At 46.9% G+C, this 20048-nt stretch overlaps 1 protein-coding gene across 1 annotated transcript; it reads left to right on the forward strand.

The window, feature by feature from the left end:
* The first annotated feature begins 219 nt into the window (after positions 1-219).
* On the forward strand, positions 220-19992 carry LOC142574606 (Na(+)/citrate cotransporter-like). The gene is made up of 8 exons (XM_075683650.1): positions 220-501; positions 4383-4752; positions 9773-9806; positions 11737-11853; positions 12923-13036; positions 13818-13895; positions 15289-15393; positions 19989-19992. The coding sequence occupies exons 1-8, from the start codon at positions 220-222 to the stop codon at positions 19990-19992; spliced, it is 1104 nt and encodes a 367-aa protein (XP_075539765.1).
* The last annotated feature ends 56 nt before the right edge of the window (positions 19993-20048 follow it).

The following is a 20048-nucleotide window of genomic DNA, read 5'->3' on the forward strand; positions in this document are numbered from 1 at the left end:
AGGCTTCGCATTCAGTCTTCTGACTGAGACCTCCTTCTGTAATTGTTTCTTCATTAAAACGTATACTTCAGATTTCCGAAAATAAAACTGAACTTTCAATTGACCAGGCAACCTGCGAAGCACGCAGGCTCTTCCCGGTGTATACGCGGCGACACGCTAATTACAACTCGGATATGGCGACGATGCATATGCAGTGCAGCCGAGCCCGTGATATCCGGCATGGAGGCCTCGCACGCGTCCAGCACGAGCCGCTCGATGCTCATCTCGGACGCGCTGCGCAAGTACAAGATCATCGTCGGCTACCTCGTCTTCGTCGCCATGCTCGTCGGCGTCTTCATCGCCAAGGACCGGCTGCTGCAGTGCAGCCTCGCCGTGGGCGGCATCGTGGTGCTCTGGACACTCGAGCCCATCCCCTATCACGTGGCCTCGTTCGTTCCCCTGGTGGTGTTCCCGCTCTCCAACCTCATCCCGGCCAAGGAGGTCGCCATGAGATACATGAACGTGAGCGGGCGTGTGCATCCCGGCCTTTACAAACTAAGGCGTTATAGTTACATACCTGTATGACGTGCGGGCATTACGATAGTTTTCGAGCAGCGGTAGGCTAACTTACCTAAATTACACGGTTGTATCCTTCCGACTTTTCTTGTTATATTTTTTCTCGGAAGCATAAATTGACATCAACAAGAGGGAAATTTACGGGCGGAAGATATACGTAACTGCGGCTCCACGTTTCATACGTCGCAGCACGCACAGCGCGATAACTGGAGCCGAAATTATTAAGAAGCGCATACACCTTGTAAATTTTTTTACAAACTCGATGGTACCTTGGGACATAGCGACAAACAAGCAAACTTCCGCACCAGCGCGCCTGCTACTAGTATATTTAATATAAGAAGCACCAGTCTTCTATAAAATGTGGGCATCAATAAAGCTTACCGTGTTATGTACGCGTTTTTGCGCGTCCTTGGGTTTTGTAAAACCTGGAATTCACCCGCCAAGGGGAATCGGTAGTTGAAACGTTTCTTCTGCTGGTCATGAGGCCATGGGTTCGATTGCCAGCCACAGAACCCGCGTGCTGGGGGCGATGCAGAAACATTCCCGTACTTCCAGCCTAAGTGGCCCAGTGGGCAAAACAAATCAGGAGCTCTCCCTTACGGCAGTGGGATGTCAAAGTCCTGTCAATCAGCAAATCAAGCTCTGAAGACACGCATTCAAATAAGTACTAAATATCTTCGCTGACAGCGTCTTGGCAGCAGCGCAATTTATTCGACGACAGCTTGTTCTTGCCGTCCATTAATCGCGAAATTGGCTCCTTTGTTAAGTGTGACATTTCATGATTGTACTCTAGGGCTAGTTGATGCGTGGTTTATTTTTCAAAAATATAGCGGCAAGACGGAGCACAGCGGACAAGAAACAGATACAACGAAGTGTTGACGTTGTGTCTGTGACGAACTGCAACGCAAAAGGAAGAGTAGCGGCAAAGCTGTTTTTTTTTTTCTTCTTACGGCTCATTTGCAGCCCTGTCGTCCTTACCTGTCATTACAGAACGCAAAGCGCAGTTCATCTGTCCGCTGAAAAATTCACTGGCTTTTGAGTTGCTCTAGACGTGGCACGGATTCAGCGCATAAAGCATATATATTAGAGGTGGGCGAATAACAAGCTTTTTGCATACGAATCGAATAGTAAGTACTGAATTGAGTAGTCAAAACGCAGACGCATAAATCAGGTAGGAGTCCTGTACTGACTGGTGCAAAAAGGCTCTCTAAATATCAGGTACAATTAAATGATTCTTTTTAAACACGTCACTAATTTTAATTATAAAACAACATGAATAGCCTCTCAACATCTATAAAGCCTGATTGCCGACCAACTGGTTAAGATGCTGCCCTACGTAAAAAAAATTCATCAGATCTAACGTGCCCTGCTGGAAGCTATATACAGCGAAGCTTACGATGCAGTGTTCACGCGCGCCTTCTCGTCTGGCTCAAGGATGCCCCGAACGAGGAGCTCTGCAATGCAATGCACGTTTGAACGCAACCAGCGTTGTGGGGATTGAAAGAGACGAGATGGCTTCCTGAGCAATTTGTTTGGGTCAAGCGAGCTCCCCTTGGAGGCGCAAATGCGACCGTCCACATGGTTGCCAGGCTGTGCAACGCATGTGCAAAGTGAAGTCATCTCCTCTGGTGCCCTCTCTCCCTTCTCATCGCGGCTATCCGCGTCGATGCCCCCTCGCCCTCTCCACCAGCGGCCAACGACCCGCATGCGCAGGCCGGCTTCCTTCCTCTACGTTCCAATGCTGCACTCTAAGAAAAGTTCACACCCTTTGAGTCTTATCTTGCCACACAACAATAATCGTCATCTGTCTTGTCCGCATTTCCTTTCGTTAACGCTGCGAGCCCGCTACTTCCCAGTAACGAACAGCATGCGCGTTGTCAGCATGACAGAGCATTGCCGACAGGAAAGTAGCAGGCGCGGTGTTTTCAATAAAGGAAACGCAAGCAAGGCAGATGACGATTATTGTTGTGTCAAATATACACCCCAAAGGGTGTAAACGTTTTTTAGAGTGTGCAGGCGAAGTAGTGTCATTGGTCCGAGATTGTGCCGTCGTCCTACAGTCGAGTGCGAACTATTCGACGAGGAAGCACGAGCAGCACACTCTTAAGCAAAATTACACCCTTTGGGTCGTATCTTTCCACACAACAGTAATCGTCATCTGTCTTGTCCCCATCTCCTTTCTTTAACGCTGCGAGCCCGGTACTTCCAAGTCACGAACGGCTTGCGCGTTATCAGCACGACGGACAGGAAAGTAGCGAGCACTGCGTTTTCAAGAAAGGAAACGCAAGCAAGGCAGATGACGATTATTGTTGTGTGGCAGATATGCCAAGGTAAATATATACCTGGTAGCGAAGCTTCCATAGGAGCCCATACGTTCAAAACATGGCGGTCCATTGGTGGTTCATGGGGCTTAGCGCCATCTGTATGTGGTGGGAACACTTCCGGCGGAAGAAAAAATAATGTGACGCGATGTCCGTTAAAAGCAGAAGTGACATCATTTTGTTTTCGAAGGCGCGAAATTTGTTTTGTGGTCCTTCCTTTGGAGCTATATATTCAAATGCCCCGCCATTCGACTTGATGGCCGTTTCGAGCTTTCAGCGTGGAAAGCGATGCAGGAACAGGCCAGCCGTACGGTTCTCGAAATCGCATCCCTGCACAGAACATACTTTCTTTGGAGGCCGACGAAAGCTTTAGGTGTAGAGTGCTGATCCTATTGTCGGATGCCAAGCCTGTCGGCCAGCGCAGTCGCACGAAAACAACTACACAATTATCTGGCGGTCATAACCCACTCCTTTTAACTGAACAGATTAAGAAGCGATGAAGCTACCCGCGTCACCAAATTCAGACAAACTTCGACAAACAAGAAAGCACAAACTGTGAGGGGGGCGTATTTCAACAGGTGAACTTTAGGAGTGCGCCTTTCTGCCCATTTCAAGACGCGCATTGCATTGCGAGTGATAGTGGCGTCAACGCCCCCTGTAGCGATGGGCGCTGAAAAGAAATGCATTTAATAATAGTAAAATTAAACTTGTATTTTCTTAACTCGTCACGAATATATAAAATTGACTAGGAATTTTATTTTCGTTGAATGAATCTAACTGTGTCTCGCTTGAATTAAAAAACGCGTTTTTCTTTCCCAATGTTTGTTCCCTCCAAACATAGTCGCGCTTCAATCGCTGCTCCCGTAACCCCCCATGCTGATGTCGGTGACAATCTGCACTGAACCGCTTTTCGCCCGAAGCTTCGCGACCTATTTGAATCGACCTTGGATATGCACCTCAAAGGGTGTACATTTATAAGAGTGCAGCAGCAGCAGCAGGCGGCAGCTACTGTCAGGCACGAAAGCCCGCTATGGTTCGTAAAAAAAGATTCCCTTTAAATAGCTTAATCAGAAGACTGGTTTACGGAATGGAGCTTTCCAAGATCGCTATATAGATGATTGCCGAAAAAAGCTAGGACGTAGGGGGAAAAATGTAGGGGGAAAAATGAAAAGCTGCTGGTTCACTAATTGTATGCCGTAAACAAATGTAATGGCCCGTCGCAAGGAAAACATCACTGGTCGTAGCTTAAAGTAAGAAATGTTACGTGACTGCCCCAGCAAAAACATTAAATGACAAAATACAAGCAAAACTCAAACGTTGTTTCCCTTGCCATGGCCGTGACGCTCCGACAGTCTCGTATGCGTGCTTTCTTACCCGCCAAGTGACTTCTAGTTATATTTAGTTCCATTGGCAGGCTGCACGCTGTCTCCACATATTTACAGCTTCCCCGAGCATATTGCACCTCGTTGAATACTGACAGCCACGTGACAAACCTGCACTTCGCAGGACGACATCATCCGGGCGCTGTCGGGCCTGTTCATCTCCATCCTGCTGCAGACGTCCAAGCTGAACCGGCGAATGGCGCTGTACCTGTTGCTCGCGGTGGGCACCAGCGTGCGATGGCTCCTGCTGGTGTACATGTGGCTCGTGTTCCTGTTCGCCATGTTCGTGACCGACGCCGCGGTGACGGCCATCATGATCTCGCTCGTGGACACCCTGGTGGCCGAGGTGTATGCCAGCAAGGTGCGCGTGCGCGTCGTCAAGCTCAACAAGGCCAACGAGGAGGCCAGGCTCAAGCAGCAGCAGGCCGCGGCCGCGGCCGGAGCAGAACAGGAGGCCCGCGCGGCACTCGAGGGGCAGGACATCGCGCCCTACGGTAACGATCGGCGCGAGCCCTCTATGCACAGCGCGCCTTTTGGCGACCGTCGGTACCACTCTTTAAAGCCTTCTTTGGTCTAGTTACCCCCCCCCTCCCCTATGGTGGCACCCTCTGAGTAAACAGATGCAGATCTTGAAGTGGGAAGGAACAGCGCCAACTAAGACGATCACGAGAGGGAAAACGACACAGGACAACAGCCCCATCCTGTGTCGTGCTCCCTCTCGTGATTGTCTTAGTTGGCGCTGTTCCTTCCTAATTTAGGTATGCACAATCTAGCCCAAATGAACGTTGTTCCGAGATCTTGAAGGCTATGCTTTCTTTCTTTTTTGCTGCAGTGGAAGCGATTGCTCGAGCCTGATACACGTCATAGACGTCGGGTTTTGAACCACACCCATTTTGCTCGTTTTTCATGGTAGTGTTAGGAACGGCCAGCTGCAGTGCAAGTTTTGCCAACCAGTTGCGACCGCGGGCATCATCTTTTCCTGGAGCACCGCCACCAACCTCTAGCCACGGCGTGACTAAGTCGACTTTGTGTCGGGAACAATACGCGCGTCCTCCGCTCTCCGTCGCTTCAGTTAGGATGCGTTTGACGAAGCAGGCTTTCTGCTGAAACCGCCACCGTTACGCTCTAGCCTCGTCGCCATTGTGACTGAATGAGTTCGGCGGGCCAACTATTGTTACCAAACTCCCCAACGCGCCCTGTTCTGCTATGAACGGGGAAGTTGCCGCGGGAACGCAGTTCAAGGCTCCTTCCCACGCGCCGACCAAGCTAGAGTTCTACGAAGCCCCTCTGACGTCGACTCCCCACCGTGCACCTGTGTGTGTGTGTGTGTGTGTGTGTGTGTGTGTGTGTGTGTGTGTGTGTGCGTGCGTGCGTGCGTGCGTGCGTGCGTGCGTGCGTGCGTGCGTGCGTGTGTGTGTGTGTGTGTGTGTGTGTGTGTGTGTGTGTGTGTGTGTGTGTGTGTGTGTGTGTGTGTGTGTGTGTGTGTGTGTGTGTGTGTGTGTGTGTGTGTGTGTGTGTATGTGCGCGCGCGCGGGAGAGGCGGCGTGTTTACAAAGACTGGACGAACGTTTGGAATCCGTCCCCTTGGAATCAAGGGGGGACGGAGTGCTTATAAGCCGCTGTTGTGCGGATGCTCGATACACTATCTTAAGCAGTCATGTTAGACTGAAACACTCTCTCAAGCAGTCGTGTTAGACTGACGTACTTTCTCTCGCAGTCATGCTAGACTGATGAACAGCATGTAAATACTGTAAATAAACCCTTATTCCTCGTTCTCGATGAGAAGCAGTCCTTCCCTTCATCAACGTCCTCAGCGTGGATAAGGTGGACGACGGCATGGGCCAGCTACCTTCGAATTCATGCCGGACTCCAATCTTGACAACGGGTTACGAGCGATGGGATTGAGCCCCCAATCATAACAGTAGTCGCTGTTTCACCGCTGCAAAGGCAGCAATGTAAATGGCACGTTCTCTCGGGCAACTTAGTTGCGGGGCACGTTCATAGCCGAGCGCCAACTACGATAGCCCGTTTACAAGAGCATGACTGTCCTGCCAATGCGTATACCACCGCTACAGATATTCTGCTAATGGTTCTAGAGCTGAATTCACGAAGCTTTCCTTTCGTACTTTCGTAAGTGTTCTTTTCCACTTGCCGGTCGCCTTGAGTAATAATAGCCCAGCGTCAGGATTTTAATGTGCGCCCTGTTCTCTGCGGAATTACGCGATGAAACAAGGCTGCCTAAATATCCTGACTACAACAAATGTGTGCCTGTAAACGCATCATTCATTTATTAAAGCGAACAGCCTTCTAGAAGCGCGTGGCTATATTCTCTTACATTGACAATCGTCGTCGATGGTTTCTGCAGAGTAGTTTTGCCACTCTCCAAAGCGCTCCAGTGTGAAATAACGTAAGTTTGGGCATGTGTTCCATTACTGCATCTAGAGCACAACGCAAGACAAGGACAGAGTGAAAACTGACGAATACAGGCGCCAACCTCCAACAGATTTATTTTCAGACGCGTCACACTCATATATATGGGGTTTTAGTGGCAGCATGCGCAACTGCATTTGTAACATTTTGACGTCACGACGACGATCAGCGCAAAAAAAAAATGAAGAGTAAAACCTACAAGATTATGAGATGGTTGGGTTGCCCTTTTCGTCGATTCGTTCACGGCTTGATGTTGATCCGCCACCCTGTACTGGACTGGGATAATAGACGGTTAAGGTATACGCAACTGATGAATCAGACAGTAGAAAAACTGTGAGTGAAGAATGCAGCAATTCATTTGGCGAACTCGTACATGCCGGGGAAAACCAGCGACACTCGGTGCAAACCAAAAGCGAGCACTGCCGGAGGTCGTCGAAAGTGTCAACTGCGGGTCAAGCGCGTCCGCTATTTATGCACGACTAGTCGAAGATTACAGCGTAATTGCTGTTGCTCGCGAGCCTTGCGGAAAGTGCAACGCTATACGCATCCCGGATGCAATCTGATTACGCGAGTCCCCGCGACAACGTAGGCCACAGATGGAATCGGCGAGAACGATCGAGAATGTTTTGATACAGGCAGGCGGGCGTCCTGCGCCGGGCGACAACTTTTTGCATTAGTTAGCCAGTGACCGGAAAAAATAAACAAGGGCGCGTGTCAGCATACTAAAGTCAACGGCGGTCAATACGACAAATGTGTCCTTTGCGGAAATTAACGACTCGGTTACTCAACGTACGTCTATGTGTTTTACCATCTCATTTCTTCACAATTCGGTGCAAGCTTTTGGAAAATTACAGCCTGAGCAGTGGTTGTCAAAGCCTGTTGTAGTTTCTTTCTTTATTTATTTTTCTTGTTTCTATTTTAGCATTGAGTAATTTAACTCTACGAAAACATATATATGAAGACACAGCAGATGTTGCTACGTGAAGCGATGTTGCTAACCTTTTAGCAATCTGGACTCAATGTTTATGAGCCCATTAACGTGTTCCAAGGTGTTCGCGTTGTTTGTGAAACTAGAAACAGCAAGAGCTGCGATGCGGGTGCATGATTTTCAGAATAGACTAATAAAGCACGTATTGGACATAGTAACCCCAGTGGTCGCACGCTCTTTTAATGAATGCTCAGGCGTGTTCCCTCACCGTGTGCAAATAGCTCGTTTCTGTGCTGTACAGAAAGGACGATACGAGAAAAAGTCTGTCAAATTACAGACCAGTTCCCGTACTATCTACATTTTCTAAAGTTCTAGAAAAGGTAATTCACATTGGCATCATTAAATTTTGTGAGACCCACAACATAATGACCAAAGCACAGTTTAGTTTTTAAAAAATTGACAATATTTGTGTTCCTTGAGTTAAAATAATAGACTGTACGGTGATTTGAGGATATCAAAGCTATGCTATACTGATGGATTTTTCCCAATTGACCTTTTAACTCTATCACTCATAAACGGCTTTTGCTAATACTTGACACGTATGGTTTCCGGGGTCCAGTGCTTTGACTTCTGTCGTCATACCTTGAATACTGCCTTCATTTTGTCAGCATAAATAATCATAAATCCTCCGTTAAACAAATAACAGCGGACGTCCCACAGGGCAGTATTTCTGGTACTCTCCCCTTTACGCTTTCATAAAGGAAATGCTTAACACTTCTACGAATGCAAAATATGGTATGTATATATGCAGGTGATGTAACTTTGTTATTTTGATCAGATATGGTAGGCGACACGAATGAAGAAGCAAGTTCTGCGCTGAAAGGTTGGCACTATTGGGCAGCTGTAAATCAACTGAAGATTAATGTGTCTAAAACCAAAGAATTAATGTTCACGGCTAAAAGTAAACAAGTTTCAATGTCGTCTGATTCCTATTATGACTCGGAAAACATTTACTTCGTAGAAATCGTACGACTCTTAGGTAGACATTTTATCGAGTCGGCAGAGTTGGAATAGCCATGTAAATGCAGCTGTAACTAAGCTATTTTCTATAAAAGGAGTAATAGCCCGGCATCGACACCTCCTTCCAATTAAACTCAAGGCTTCATTGTATAATTATATGGTTTTTGTCATACGTAAATTATTCCAGCTTGTATGGGAACAACCACTGCTACTAACTTGCAAAAATGTTTCGTGTTACAGAAGAAGCTATTAAAACGCAATATCTAAAATGAAAGTATTTTCACCCACGCAAATGAGCTGTTCGATAAGCACAATTTTAATAAAATTAGTGACATTTATCGAGCTAGGCTTATCGATAGTTACAGGAGAGAAATACGAGCTAATATCAATAGCCTGTGCATTCTGGCGCATTTTCATACCAATGTACGCATGTATAACAGCAGGAACTCACAGCTTTGCCACGTTCCGAAATGCCCACCTACGGAGCTGAAAGTATAAATAGCACAATACCACGTCTGCTAAACAAACCTTATAATGTGCACGTGGATGTATGGAACACTTCTCGCAGAACTAATTCATGTCGTGCCGGACGCGTCTTAGATACGTATTCATTTCATTCTATGAAATCAGTTTGCTTACGGTTTTTGCACCATATTAGTTTGTTGCAATGTACATATATCATCAGTATGCAATTCAGTTGCCATGTCTTGTGTAAGGCCTTTCGTATAAGCGCTTATGTTTTGTTGTGTTAGCATTTTAATGGGAGATTCATTCTTCTATTTCTGATCTATTCAATGCTGCTGTACCTTTTTCTATGTCATTTTAATACCTCTGCGTTGTTGCTCATGTACCAGTTTATTTCTCGTGAATATCCAGATTTTTTTTTCCTGTTTGCCGACTATGGCCACGCACTCTAGGGGTTGACGGGCTTCTCAAGCTGCTTTTCTCAGCCTTCCCCCAAGCGGGAAGGGGAAACGAGTCAATTCAACTCGGCTGATTGAGCATGTGCGAAATTTGGAAATTTGAACGAAACAAAAGTTTACTGTCCCATCTTGATAACGAAGTTTAAATCTCGATTGCATTCGCATACGTACACGTCACTGAGCGCGCTGAAATTATTGCATTTTTCTTTCCAGCCGACTACGATCACGTGCTGCACGAAGAGCAGACGTAAGCACTTGTGTAATGCTTTTTGTCCAGCCAGTTTATGTCGCTCAGTGTATCCTATACATCGCATAATTTAGCGCATAAATACATTTCGTTGAGCAGTGATTACACGCACATTTGCCGCGACCCCCTTGGATGGTTGCGCAAAACTATAAAGCGGCTTGAATGCCTTCGATGCAAGTTGCGTCAGGTGACATGCGGCGCACGCTTGCTGTGCACAAATGAACGTAGCGTTACGTGCACTATTGCAAGGCAGAAATTTATGCGCTTGACCTATTGCTCTGTTGCGACAGAACTTCTTTTTTTTTCTCACATTGATTCTTTCTTTTTAAATCACCCTTTTTCTCGTGGCACACACGTTTTGTGTGTTTTTTTCTCGTGGCACACACACACACACACAAACACACACACACACACACACACACACGCACGCACGCACGCACGCACGCACGCACAAACGCCATAAACAGCTTCGCTGTAAACAACAGTTCCTGGACGAACTGGTGGGCCAGTTGGTTATGCATATCTACTTGAACACAGCGCACGATTTATTGTGCGCTGTGTGGCGTCAGTCCCTGCCGATTTATTGTGCGCTGTATACAAGTAGACAGGTGCAGTATACGGTGTGTCCCAGCTAATTCCAGCCAAGGTGTTCAACTAAAAAAAAATTCACGCAGAAACTGCTCTGGTAGTTGTGTAAGTATGCGTAAGCATTGTGCCACTTGCTCATCTCCACACAGCCCGCTGTCGTTATAAATACTACAGGACTTGATCCGACCAGTAAAAACCCTTATCAACCCTCATCACTATAGTTATAAACCTTATCGAACATTCGCTTATCATGTTCGATAGCGAACATGATAAGGAAGGTTTAAATCCGATAGGATTACGATTGCATTACGAATTAGTCACAGTTAAATAAGATAGAGATAATTAACGCACTCGGACCCTCGGCCTTTGGTGAGAGTGGAACCCACGAACTTTGGTGTTCAGGTGAATTAAGGTGAATTAAACCATGACTACATTTGCTTGATGGTTCGGATGCCTGTTTCGAACTTTGCTGAGCTTCTTCTTTCTTTGCATGTCTCTCTCTCTCTTTCTCTCTCTCTCTCTCTCTCTCTCTCTCTCTCTCTCTCTCTCTCTCTCTTTCTTTCTTTCTTTCTTTCTTTTATTCTTCTTTTCTTCCTTTTATTTAACAGCTTGGCTAACATAATCTAGGACACGCTATATATAGGCTTGATCGAAAGTTTAGCACACGTGCAATTCTATAGTCGTTTCTTGGTACAGAATTAGTTGTAGGACATCGATATCCCCTATACAAATTATTATGGGGGGTTTTCACCCTCGCTCATGTGCAATGTGCACATTTGCAAAAGCGCAATAAACTCGGCCGACGTCCGGCGCTAGCTAATCCCCTCTATTTCGTTTCTTCTTTTTGTATGTGCATGCCTCCAATTTTGCACCGCTAATAAGAATACAAGCTTATTCTGCACCTATTGCAAAAATGGTCATCCTAACCTGTACCGCTGAGTTATCTTGCGCCTTCCGAGACCCGAGATTATCTGTTAGGTGTGCAAAAAGTATAGAGAAATGAATGACGTACTAAAAATAATGATAAGATTGGCAGTTGGAAAGCCGTCTTTTACGGATCAACTTTTCTTACTTGTTATGGAGGCGAAACACTTTACATCTCTTAAGCAATTACGCGACTCATTACTGGTCGGCATCATCTCTAAAACAAAAACGAAAACAAAAATACAACATATCGCGAAACGTCTTACAGCAATAATAATAATAATAATAATAATAACAACAATAATAATAATAATAAATGCAATCGCACACGTCTCCGCGTGCGCATGGCGCCCGTTGTGAAGTCGCAGTCGACGCGTGAGCAGCAAACTCAGTGCTGTGGACATTCGCTCGCTTGCAGGCACTGCGCCATCCTCCGCAAGGCGTTCATGCTGGCCCTGAGCTACGCCGCCGTCAGTGGGACGGCCGTTCTGCTGGCGAACCGGCCCTGCTTCATCCTCGAGGCCCTCCTGCTGGAGTGCGTATATATATAATATCCACTGCACGAGGCCTGCACCCTCACGCTTGTCTTTGTGAGCAGGCGGAGACGTTCGATATCGCCGCGTGCCTTGTCGTTTTGTGCAAGAGAAAAAAAAGATTGATGCAAAAATCCGGCATTTTAGAAGAACAGCGTGTGTAAACGTCGCCAACGATCCGGGCAACGTGTAAACTATGCGAACACGTATCGTAGTCTGCAGACGAAGCAACGACACTGCAAAGTGACGAGAGCTTGCCGAACAGGCAAGTATAATCGTTATTGTGCCCCCTCCACCATTCCCCCTTCTTTAGATGTTTGCGCGATTTGTCACGCCATGATCGAAAAGTTGAACTGTTGTCCGAAGCTGTTGCAAGGCCGCAAAATAAGGAACTATACAAATCTCGGAAAGAACTGCAGAAATGAGGATAACTTAGCCTCAGGTTGTTTTCCTATAACGAAGTTCGTTCAAACGCGGGTGAATTTCCCTCCATTCGAACCTTCAGACACTCTTTCGAAAACAGAGCTTCGTGTCAGCATCAGAAACATCGTTTGTTCGTAAAGTTAATCGCTTATATCGATAGGCTAACTTCAGGACACATTTCACATGGCCCTCAACTGTCGCCAACCATGCCGGTAGTTGTACACTGCCTAGCGGGCTGAAGAGCAACCGTTCTTCCACAGTGACAGCAACTGTGTCAGAAAGTGAGAATAAAGAATTTCTACAATACGAACGGGGTTGAGCTGATGCACCTCTCCATAACTGCCTAAAGGCACAAGCCCACAAAAAGTCCACAACGGCATTGTCCGCGGAATTGCCCTCAATGTCACTTGGAATCTAAGAACAGTGCATGGTAGGGCGGCTAGCCGCTCTAACAGCAGTAAAGCAGCCAGGAACACTGCCCTCGTGACGTCAGCAGGGCCGCTGCGCATGCGCCTGAACGTGGTGAAATCAGTCTATTGCACAATCGCTTCCTTATAGATTGGCATTTAAGGCTCGCTATCAAAAGAGAGAGTGGTGCTGCTCACCGGTTCGTGTAATATTGGTGCGCGGCGTTGCTTCTCAATGCAGCCAGTACAACTACGGGATTAGCCAGACCAGGTGGGTGGCCGTGAATGCAGCCTTCGGACTGGTCACTCTGGTCTTCGGCTGGTTGTTCGTGTTCTACACTTTCCTGCGGAAGTAGTAAGTGACACTCGCGATATATAGGTACAGCGTCTTTAGTGGCGCTGTGGATTTCGCGACATCTACCCTCCCTTATAATCACCTCCCCCCCTTACCCACACCCTACTCCCCTTACATGCAGACACCTGTATTTGATCTTTCTCAGCATGGAATCGTTTGTAACAGTATTGGAGAGAAGGGAGCGTCACCTCAAGCTGCCGGAGTTGATTGCTCCTTTAAAGCTTTGCGGCTGCAGTAACGACTCGAGCGTCAACCGTAAACATCTATCGTTCGCACTCGAGGCACTTATATAATATTTCATTGCAAGGTGACCTTACACGATGACAATGACTAATCGTTTACGTAAAGCGTACATTTGTTAACGGCTGTGTATTATAAGGCACTGGTACGTTGTCAGTAGTCAAACATTGTAATGGATTATATTTTGCTGCGCTTACTTAACCCGCATTACTAACAGCCGCGAGTCATATTCGGGAGGGTGCTTTCGACCTACTGATTGCGCGATAACGGGTTGAGAAGTCGGTTAGCTCCTATAGCCTTACAGAATCGTGAAATTTCAGTGATTCTGCCTTAACCCCCATAACTCCCATAGATGCGTCACTATCATAGACCCACGAGACACGTAAACTGGAGTCCAACTCCCAACCCGTTCTGAAAATGTTACACCATGGCTACAGGGCAAACGCACCTTGTCAGGCGTAATAGCGCGCGTGTATCCAAGGAGTTATTGAAGCCGTACGTGAGGCGGCGCTGCGTCTTCGTGCGTTTTCGAACTTCGCAGCGATGAAGACGGGGCCGAGGACTCCACCGCCGCCAAGGAAGTTTGCCGCAGCAAGCTTGAACAACTCGGAGAGATGACGTACGTTCTGTCTGCCGTTACGTATAGGAGGAGGAAGAACTGTCGCTAAAGGAAATAAAAGAAGGGGCTGGTGTAACGACTAGAATGTAAATAAGAAATGAATTAGACTGTAAAGGAAACATCGAAAAACAAGAAATGTAAAAGAAAAATAGGAAAACTGTGTCACACCATGAAGTGACCCGCGGTCCCGATGGGGAACAAAGCAAAGGAGTAAAGCGAAATAAAGAGAGCAGAACAGAACAAAATGCAGAAGGAGCAGTCAGCTGCGAAGCACAACAAGAACGTCAGTTTCGTAATACAAAATAAAACGTGGCCGAAAGAAACTCAGGGCAGCAGAATGCGTGAGCCATTCGAGGGTGCGGCGATCGCGCGGACGCTCGTTGTCCCTTGATATGCGCAATATAGTGATCAACAGCGATCGACCGAGCGATGTTCCTGGAGCCAGCGTTTTAAAGGTGCACTAATGGAAAATATGCAGTCGAGCTAGATTAGAAGATCATGCTTCTGCGATAACGAATTTGCCATTCGTATTGAGAACAGAGCTTGTGCAAGCGAGAAAATTACGAAAATGGTAAATCGTGGAGGCGCCACCTATTTTGGGGTATGGTACCTCTCAGATGATATCAGCATTGGCTGATTCACAGCGTAAGATATATATATATATATATATATATATATATATATATATATATATATATATATATATATATATATATATACATATATATAAAAGGGTATATAGGGGATTATTACGTGAAATTACGGCGGGTGATTCAAACTGAGGAGGAGCAGCGGGACTTTCGGTCGTAATTTTCTACACAACAAAGTGATATAAAGGCATGTAGAAAATGATGATAGACTCCTAGACACGAATCATCAGTCGATAACACTGGGCTTAATACTTTCCTTTAATGTCTCTTATAAACAAGTGCCCTCAATTGCTTCTGTAAAAATGACTGGAGCCACCTCAAAGTTCCCTTGTCTCATGGAGAGATCTGTATGGAACCAACGCTTCGATGGCACGTCTCTTCGATGACTGTGGATTATTTCAAGTCTACCTCTTCCTGTGAAGCGCAAGTCTTACTTGCACATATATACACAGCATAGATGTTCTGTGGCCCTATAGGTCACGTTTCCCTGTGCGCTGTCTTAAGTGCCGCCTCTCGCGGCCGCCAGGGCAGGCCTCTTCAGCTATAGCAGCCACTCTTGTTTACCGGAGCTTGCGAGTTAGAAAGTGTATTCACTGAAGTACGAACGGCCTTCGCATAGACGTGCTATCAAAACACCGTTACAGTCAATTGTCTAGCAATAAGTAGCCCGTAGTAACGTAGAATGTGCACGTATAAATGTATCCGATGACAGCTCTCTTCGGGGGGCGTCGCCGTTCACGCAGGCTGAACGAGATGACTGTGACTGGTCTCTTCTTCCTCTGCCTAGCACTGTGGGTGACCAGACAACCGCACATCATCTACGGCTGGCAGGACCACCTCGGTCTTCGGTACGTGTGTGTGTGCATGTACAGACTTCACCGCGGCGCACGTGGTGATGATTTTACGCAGTTAGCTGTGTAGGAACCCTTTGCGAGGTCTTAAGGCGGCTGCGCACAAATTGTCACGTGGCCCGTCTTGAAGTGAAAAATTACAGCTACGCTTGTAATTGACGGCCACGTAGTTCGAACTCGATCCCTGCAAGTCAATGCCACCGTGAAGAGGGAACCAGTCTTGCAAATCAAGTCATCTTTAGGCTCATTAAAGATGTTTTCTCTCTCATCTTAACCACGTGCTGCTAAAAAAAAAACAGTCGAACGTGTTTTTTACACTCACGGTAAGCGCTTTCAGGTCCACAGTTGCTCCCAAGAGTGGAAGCACTGTTAACGTGCTCAAACTTTAATTAAAGCTAGTATGAATTAAACCGCACGGGTTTGTATTTTCGAATGTATGTATGGTTTAAATGGCATCGTTTGGACAGCAGTATCGAAGACAAAAGAATCCACACAATTGGTGTAACACAATATATGTAAAAGGTTCTATAGAATATACTGGAGGTCTACTGGACGTTCCGCAATCAGTCGGGATAATTCGTGAAGCGGCCTCGTTTCTACCTTCAAAGGCTGTTCATCAATGTGACCTGTTCGTTAAAGGTGCATCGGATCGCTTCACCATAAAAAAAAAAATTTGTATTAAACGAGAACGATTTAAATACAGCAACAGATTCGCGGCGGTTAGCATTCGAACGGGGACTTTACGAGAGAAAAAACATGCAAACGGGTAGTCACATATAAAGCAATCATTTCCGTGGCAAGCGAGTGCGCCTGAATGAAGCACCCGACCACGACATCCCGCTGTTTCCTGGTGAGCGCCATGACGCCCGTCGTGCTCTCATGATGATGCTCATGATGATGAAACAACTTCTGAAAAGTGTTGTTAAAATCTCAAATAAATTACAAGAGATAGCCACAATAGTTTGCCAAGCATCCAAAACCGATTTCGGTGTTTATAGATACACGAAAAGGGTAAGGATGCTCCGCTTACGTGAAAGCTGCGCTAATTTCGATCGCGATGCAAGCGCCTGAAGAGAAAAGGCAAATTCTGGCGACTATCGTAAGCACATTAGGCTACGATTGCCAATTTTAGCAAATCGCCAATGATCGTGTAATTTAAGTATTTCGAAACAGCTAATTCATTTCTATTTGTGAATCAAGAACAGAAAAAGAAAATCAGTACAGCTATTGCCTTTAATGCGGGAAAACATGAAAATTTGACCCCCTAATAAACGATCTTTTATCACTATAATTTCCCAGCAGGTCTAGTTTACTTCGCATGAACCGGCGAGCATTCGCAAATAACTTGTTAGCATTTACTTTGATGTTATAGGAAGCAAACATGTAAGCGCGGTACACGATATTGTAGAGCACTACGAATGTCGCAAGAGAAAAAAAGAAAAACGTTGTGCAGTAATCGTTGACAATGATGATCAATGTAAGTGAACAGCGCGAATGAATTAACGACGAGCAAACAAAAATACGAACGAATGAACGAAGAGGCGCAAGCAGGGCAACCAACGAATGAGCGTTTTCCTTGCAGAGTCCAACCACCCACGAAAACGGCCGAAAGAGCCAAAGAAAGCTATTTGTTTTAATTAAAAGACACGAAGGGAACAGCGTCAGCATGAACCTACATATGTTTGCTGTACGCATATCTGCTATGTTTCGCTGGCTGTCTGCGTCGTCTCGCTCTTTTCCGTCATACAGTACGGCATCTCTTGCGTTGGTCATGCCACAGTTCACTCAATTATAATCTCCCGCTCACGAAAAATGAATGCCTGCAACAGACGTGTAATTTGGACCATTGCGGTGGCAAAGCAGCAGTCGTGGAAAGAAACACATATATAAATTCCCGGCTTTGACAGCGCACTAACGCATATACTCTGTGCGGCGAGTCACTGAAGTATTATTTTGCAGTGACGTACGATTTAACAGCACCTGCAATATCGGGTCAATGGTTCACATCGGCAAAAAAATCAAGCGCGTAATACGACGTTCGCCGCTTCCCCGAGCAGAGACAGCCCACGTACGTGATGATGATAATTATTTATTGCCCCCCCCCCCTTTGAAACAGGGCGGTGACAAATATTCATCTAGCCTATATGCATGCTTATAAATATCAATCTTCCTAATCTTTTGTCTCTTCCTTAAAAGTTATAAACTTTGTACAGTTACGTAAGTCTATAACGGAGCCGATCCAACTAATCTCGTCGATGTTTTTTTTTTTTCCACCAATACTCTAGATGTATCTCGCTTACCTTGACTGCTAACTGGTTAATGCTTCCATCCGCATTCCACCGTTCTCCACCAACCACCTTCCAGTGCTTTTGGAAGGTTGTATTCACATGACGTCACCACCATGCCGCGAGTAGCGCGGGCAACCATGGCAGCGCCCTCCGCACCAACGTCCGCCATGATCTTGGCCACTTGGATCACGTCCGTGTCACCGTTGTAAGATTTGTCGGACGATCCCACCGCTGGCATACAGTTATAGGAGTTGTCGGACGATCTCGCCGCTGCCACCATTTGTAAGGGTTGGAGGTCGTAGAGAGGAACTAGGTGAACAGGGTTTATTTACAGTATTTACATTTTAAACAATTAAGTGATACATTTACAGTCTAGCGTGACTCCCAAATGGAGCCCGCACAACGAAGCATACAGCATACGAGCACGAAGCTCCAAACACACTGACGAGCACGCAGCTCACAAGTACATTGACGAGCACAGAGCACGACGACGAGCACCGACGAACACGAGCACCCACTAGCAGCCGACAACAGCCGCTTTCTTCGTGTTCCCTAGATCCCTAGGTGAGGCAAAAACGTTCGTCTAGTCATCGTAAGCAAGCCGCCTCTCTGCGGGCCGGTTTACACACACACACTTCCGCGCGCACACTTCTTTGCGCGAGGTTCACGGTCCGGAGCCGACGTCAGACGGACTTCGTAGAACTCGGGGCTTGTGTCAGGAAAGGTGCCTTTTATTCCCCGAGCTGACCCCCGCAGCGTGGCCGTCGTGATGTCCATTCTATTGCGTCCCCGTAGCCAGGTGGTCACGCCCGACCCCAGCCGGCGCCTCTAAATTCCAGAGCTGCCGTAGTCCTCAGTTCTCTGAAGTTCATGGTTGGTTAGCGCTGTCCTCGCTGGTTCTCTGTAGGGCACCCCCACCGCGGGTCGATCGAAGCACGTGCAGTGGGCTGAAATAGCTTTGCAGAGCAGTACCCCTGCAGGCCGATCCTAACACCGTGTGTTAGCTGTGTGCCTGACAACGACGCCGTGCTCCGTTTGTGGTTTCGTCGGCGAATGCCCTTTGGGTTAAAAATTCCTGGTGTGTACTAACAGTCACCGCAAGAGCTTCCACGAACGCAAAGACGCTGCGAAGTCATGGGCGATGAACCTGCAATTAGTTTGAGCGCATATGCGCAAGGCTGAAAGGAAGCAGCAAAGAAGCGCTACTTAGAAAAAGTGAAGCTTTGCGGCGGTGTTGACCCCCTGCTGCTGGGCACGGACGAGCTGTGCTTTGATATCGAGCTTGTGCCAAAGGTAGAGTCTCCGACATCAATGATTATTTAGTTCACGCGTCTAGCTACGTTACACATGGGCAACTAAAAGCAAGAAAGTCGCTCGAAGCACACAACTACCTCACAAGCGGTTTCATTCAGGAGCCGCAGCTGAAGAAGGTGGACGATGTCGTCATCGTACGTTGAAAGGTAAGAGTTCGTTGAAGTACGTTTTGAATCCCGACAAGCGGTTTCAGTCTCTGTGCTAATGTTGAGCGCTCGTCCCGTGTTCCTGCTTGTCCCTGTGTCATTCTTGCGCTATGTATCCCAGTTTTTATGTTGACGGAGCGGCGTCATGGACGTGAGGCTGATAGCGAGACAGGCGTGGCGACACTGCGGTACATGCGACACTGAGTGCAGTATTTAAAGTGTTTAAACGAGAAGAGAGTGATAAGACTGGACGGTTCAAGGACGCGTCAGGGCTGCGTACGAGCGAGCGTCGGCTGAAAGCCGAGATTTGAAATCTAGCTCGTCGTCGCTTCACAGAAGCGATCGCGCGCTCGTTGCATAGCTGCCGAGAAAAGTGTGTATGTACTACATACACACGGATTCACGCGCGCGCTGAGGAACGGAAGTTCAAGGATTCGCGCACACGCTGGCTACAGCAGACACGGCGTACACGGATCCTCGCAGTACCACGCAGCAGTGTGTGTTTTAAGGTTCTGATGGAAACAATTGATTAGGTGTTGGAATCGTTTTGTTCGGCCATGTAAACTGTAACTAGTGAACTTAAAGGATTAGATCCCCCTATGTAGCGAGTGCGCTTTCCGCAGCGATGAGCAGTATGGACAGCACGCAGCAAAGCTTGTTCGAACGAGTGTGTAAAGTTGTACGACATAGCCCACTACCTGGAGCGAATGACGTGTCGCGGGATAGATTTAAATCATTGTAATTGTGAATGTTCATCAGATACTGTACCCATATGGTTTAAGCAGGCTAAACCACTTCGAAGAAGTTTCACAATTCTAAACAGTTCTATTCATTTCATTTACAGGTAAACAATTTGCAGGCACTTTCGACAACCACTGGAGCCATGGATTATTATTAAAGAAGA

This window comes from Dermacentor variabilis, chromosome 3 (assembly GCF_050947875.1).
Source record: "Dermacentor variabilis isolate Ectoservices chromosome 3, ASM5094787v1, whole genome shotgun sequence".
NCBI classification, from domain to species: domain Eukaryota; kingdom Metazoa; phylum Arthropoda; class Arachnida; order Ixodida; family Ixodidae; genus Dermacentor; species Dermacentor variabilis.

What these genes read in the sequence shown, in the direction of transcription:
- LOC142574606 (XM_075683650.1), top strand. Translation starts at nt 220, where the DNA reads ATGGAGGCCTCGCACGCGTCCAGCACGAGCCGCTCGATGCTCATCTCG. An exon ending in GTGCTGCACGAAGAGCAGAC is followed by an intron (nt 9,807 to 11,736) that starts GTAAGCACTTGT and finishes GCTCGCTTGCAG; the next exon opens with GCACTGCGCCATCCTCCGCA. An exon ending in TACACTTTCCTGCGGAAGTA is followed by an intron (nt 13,037 to 13,817) that starts GTAAGTGACACT and finishes CGAACTTCGCAG; the next exon opens with CGATGAAGACGGGGCCGAGG.